Here is a 3,856-nt window from a genome sequence, read left to right as displayed (position 1 = left end):
TTTGTAGGGCATATAGTACGTTTTTTCGCCCTTTGCGTCGTTTACTTGTTCCTCTATGCCGTTCTGCACCAATTCTCTAATCGCTATATCATATTCAATAAGTTTATTGTTGTCCTTAAACAATTTATTCGTCAAACTGTACAATCTCCGCTCTGCAATTTCTATATTGCTATTCAATTTTTCGCTTAAATTTTTCCACGGCAAACACACTACATAGCGACTATTCACCTTACTAATATTAACCATTGTTTCTTCAACAGTACTGCTTTGCCGTTGTGGACAGCTCTGGATGCCAATCGACTCTAAACTCCAAAACTTTTCAATATCAAATCAATCAATCACTACCAAATTGCACGCCACTGTATTACATTTGTTACCAGAACTGCCTTGAATAGTCCACCCAAAGAATGTTTTTATGGCAACTAAATTGTCTTGTAGTCGTTCAAATTCTCCGTAGTTAAACCTCCAGTAATAGTCTTGCCCAATCAAAACATTAATGCCGTCAACTAATTTCTCCTTGCCTATTTCACAATCTGCTAACTCTATTTGGATGTTTCTAAACTGCTTATTTATAAATTTGGGTACTGGCAAAATATTAGCACAGATAGTAGGTACAACTATCGCTTTTATTTTTTCCACTTTATCATTATAACGGCTTCGTAATGAAAGTTCTACGCTTTTCAACTGAGTTGCTTTTTTTGCTTTTTTGTTACCAAATGCAATAATTTGAATGTTCTCAAAGCCACAGTTGGGAAGCTTAAGCTCCTCCGATAATTTTTCGCTTATATAAGTTCTCTGACTCCCATTATCCATAATAATTCTAGAGATTACGCTATGCCCGCTATTCACTTCGCTAATTATTGCTTTTGCTGTTTGGAGAAAAACATCAGCCGCTTTTGATTCAATTACATTTAGTGTTGTTGCGCCCGCTGCATTTGTTTCTCTTGTAGACTCGTTGCGTTCGCTTTTTGGTTGTTTTGCATTTCGCTCTTTGTCACTTGCTTGACGCTCGCACATTGCTGATATATGTCTACCGCTACATATGTCGCATTTTACCCATTGCGCCTTACAATATTTTGAATTATGATTTCTGTTTGCACATCGAAAACACCTGCCTTCTCAGTATGAGCTTCTTCTCTTCGATTGGCAAATCGCTCTTTCAGCTCTTCGTGGCATGCGTATTTTTTGCAAAGAACACATTGATATTGCTGGCTGTTGCCTACGAAAAGTCCCGCTACAGTACCTCCATCTCGATATCGCGTTTCTCTTCTTTCCTTTACATTAACTTTTTTGTCCCGCTCAGACATTTGCGCTTTTTCTAAGGCCTCTATTTCCACCTTTAAAAATTTCAGAAGTTTATTCAGCTGGTCATTTTCTGTTCCATTACTCCTAGTGCTCTCATTAGCCGCATCGACGCTGGAATTTAACATTGTGCTACAGACTGCATTACTTTCCCATGAACGGTAAAATTGCACACGCAAAGTTGTTGGTATGGATTTTAACAAAATTGATTTTACCATTATATCGTACTGGGCCGATGATATGTGAAATGCTACAAGCGATCGCATGGTCGATGTCACCTCATTGTACAGTTGCCGTAATCCATGTACATCTGTGGTGGACTGTACCGTTCTAATGTTCATCAATTTTTGCACACATTTCTCGCCGATCTTTTCATTGTTTCCATATTCTTCTTGCAAAAGAGATATAGCTTCGTTGTAGCACGATGGGTGTAAAACCTGCTATGGAAGCGGCTGCTTTGCCAACTAACGCTTCGTTTAAAAAATTCAATTTTGATGCAGTAGACAATTTTGGGGTTTCGTGCACCGCTCGTTAAACTGCTCCCAGAAGGGAAGCCAATTTGCGAAGTTTCCATCAAACTTTTTTAATTCAAAGGCCTTAAGCTTTATACCACTATAGCCACTACTTCCCTCTGTCGCTCCAACCTGCGCTGCGCCCTCATAGGAGTTATTTGCTGCTTCTGCACGCCTGTTGAAATTAACTCGAATAAAATGCTCCAATTGAGCTAAAGTGGTTACCGCCTTATCATCATACTCAATTATGGTATCGCATTCTTTTGCAAAATCGTCTTGCTTGATGGAGCCTTTCATAGCTTCGTCTGCGGCTTTTAGGTTTGAATGCGCATTTTTGAGCCTCTCTAATAAAATAATCAGCTCGGATTCGACTCTTGATAGATCGCTATGGTCTGCTAACTTAGCAGTTTTAAAAGGTCTTAAATACTCGCTCACGCTGTTGCACAATTTTGTGACTTGGGCCTTGCACGTAGACCGATACACCGCTTCCGCAGTCTCGGTGGTCAGTTTCGTACTATATTCTAATCGTTATAAAAAAGTAATAAGAGTTATAAATTTAGCTTTCCTCTCTCTTTAAGTAACGGATATTCGTAAGTAAAGATAAGAGTAACAACTATGTTGGTATTTAATTTTTGACACATACATACATACATATATTCAAATACAAAGAGCAAAAGGAGATAGGTTGAGGATTTTTTCGAAAAATCCTAGGGAGAAAAGGAAGTAACGTTTTACATATGTTCCACGCCATCTCTGAACAACCATTAAATAAAAATCCAAAAGAAAAATCGCGAAAATGAGAGGTAAGTATTGTTGTAGCCGGTGTCTCTAAAATATTTCGCAATAAAATTTTTATAATAAGCACACATGTAGCCGAATCTTGCCACAATGAAAATTCAACCAGTATGCCTAACAAGGCCAAGAAGCATCTAGAAGGTGATGTAGCCGTCGTTAGTTTCCAAAAAATGTGTCTTATAATTTAGCCTTTTGCATTGATAACACAGATTTAATAATTTAATATGCGATAGAATTTAATTCTATTCCCACCAGCAAGACTATTCATATATTTATGTAGGTATGTACATTCGTATAAATGTAAAAAAACTCCAGCTTAAATTAATCGAAAGTGAACGGTTAGCCGAATAATCTAAAGTGAACGGTTAATCGAATAGCCGGCAGCCTTCGACTACTCGAATAGTGCTATCCGATTAACTGTAGTCGACTTCAGTCACATTTGAATAATTCGGTCAATCGATTAACCGAATAGCTTGAGCTCTAGTACATATACATATTTAATTTTAGAATTAAGACATATACTATATGTATGCACATTAGGGATGTTAATCCCGGGATCCCGGGATTCCGGCCTTTTTTAGGTGCTTTTTAGGGATTTGTAATTTGCACCGAAGGTAATAATAAACTCCTTTTCTTGACCAGTATTGGCTATATTTGTTTTTATACCCGAGGGCACTTGTGCACACGGGTACTACAACTTTGTTCACATAACGGTTGTTTGTAACAGCCAAAACGAATCGAGATAGATATAGACAAATGTATACATAAATGATCAGAATAAAATAAAATTATAGTTTAAAAAACTAAAGCCTCCTTATTATAATTGCCATTCGCACTGTCATCAGGTATGTAACTTGAGAATAGAAATCGCTGCATCTTTTAGGCGCATCAATATTACATAGTTACATCCCGAGCTAATAAAAGGAAGGTAAAAAGAAGTCGATTAAGCCATATCTGTCTGTCCGTCCGTCCATCCGTCAGTCCTTGTACACGATAACTCAAGCAAAAATTGAGATATCTCAACGTAATTTCGTATGTAGATTGCCCTTTACCCAAGGTAGGTTGGTATTGAAAATGGGCGAAATCGGACCGTAACCACACCCACTTCCCATATAACGGTAGTTTTCAGAATTACGAAAACTGCGATATTTTAGTAACTACTGAAGACTATTCACTCTAATTCGATATTTGCAATAACCTTTAGACGAAACATAAGAATATTATAAATTTTTGGAAAATGGACGTAG

General features: G+C 37.4%; 1 protein-coding gene across 1 annotated transcript; it reads right to left on the bottom strand.

The window, feature by feature from the left end:
- Positions 1–330: 330 nt before the first annotated feature.
- On the bottom strand, positions 331–1,017 carry LOC118749819. Its single transcript, XM_036484592.1, has one exon. It carries the CDS (start codon positions 1,015–1,017, stop codon positions 331–333), a length of 687 nt encoding a protein of 228 aa, XP_036340485.1.
- Positions 1,018–3,856: the final 2,839 nt, after the last annotated feature.

This window comes from Rhagoletis pomonella, unplaced genomic scaffold, assembly GCF_013731165.1.
Source record: "Rhagoletis pomonella isolate Grant_MI unplaced genomic scaffold, Rhpom_1.0 Rhpom_scaffold_00058, whole genome shotgun sequence".
Classification (NCBI taxonomy): Eukaryota; Metazoa; Arthropoda; class Insecta; order Diptera; family Tephritidae; genus Rhagoletis; species Rhagoletis pomonella.
The sequence above is the reverse complement of the archived record's forward strand: the minus strand, read 5'-3'. Positions and strand labels throughout refer to the sequence as shown.

What these genes read in the sequence shown, in the direction of transcription:
- LOC118749819 (XM_036484592.1), bottom strand. Translation starts at nt 1,017, where the DNA reads ATGTGCGAGCGTCAAGCAAGTGACAAAGAGCGAAATGCAAAACAACCA.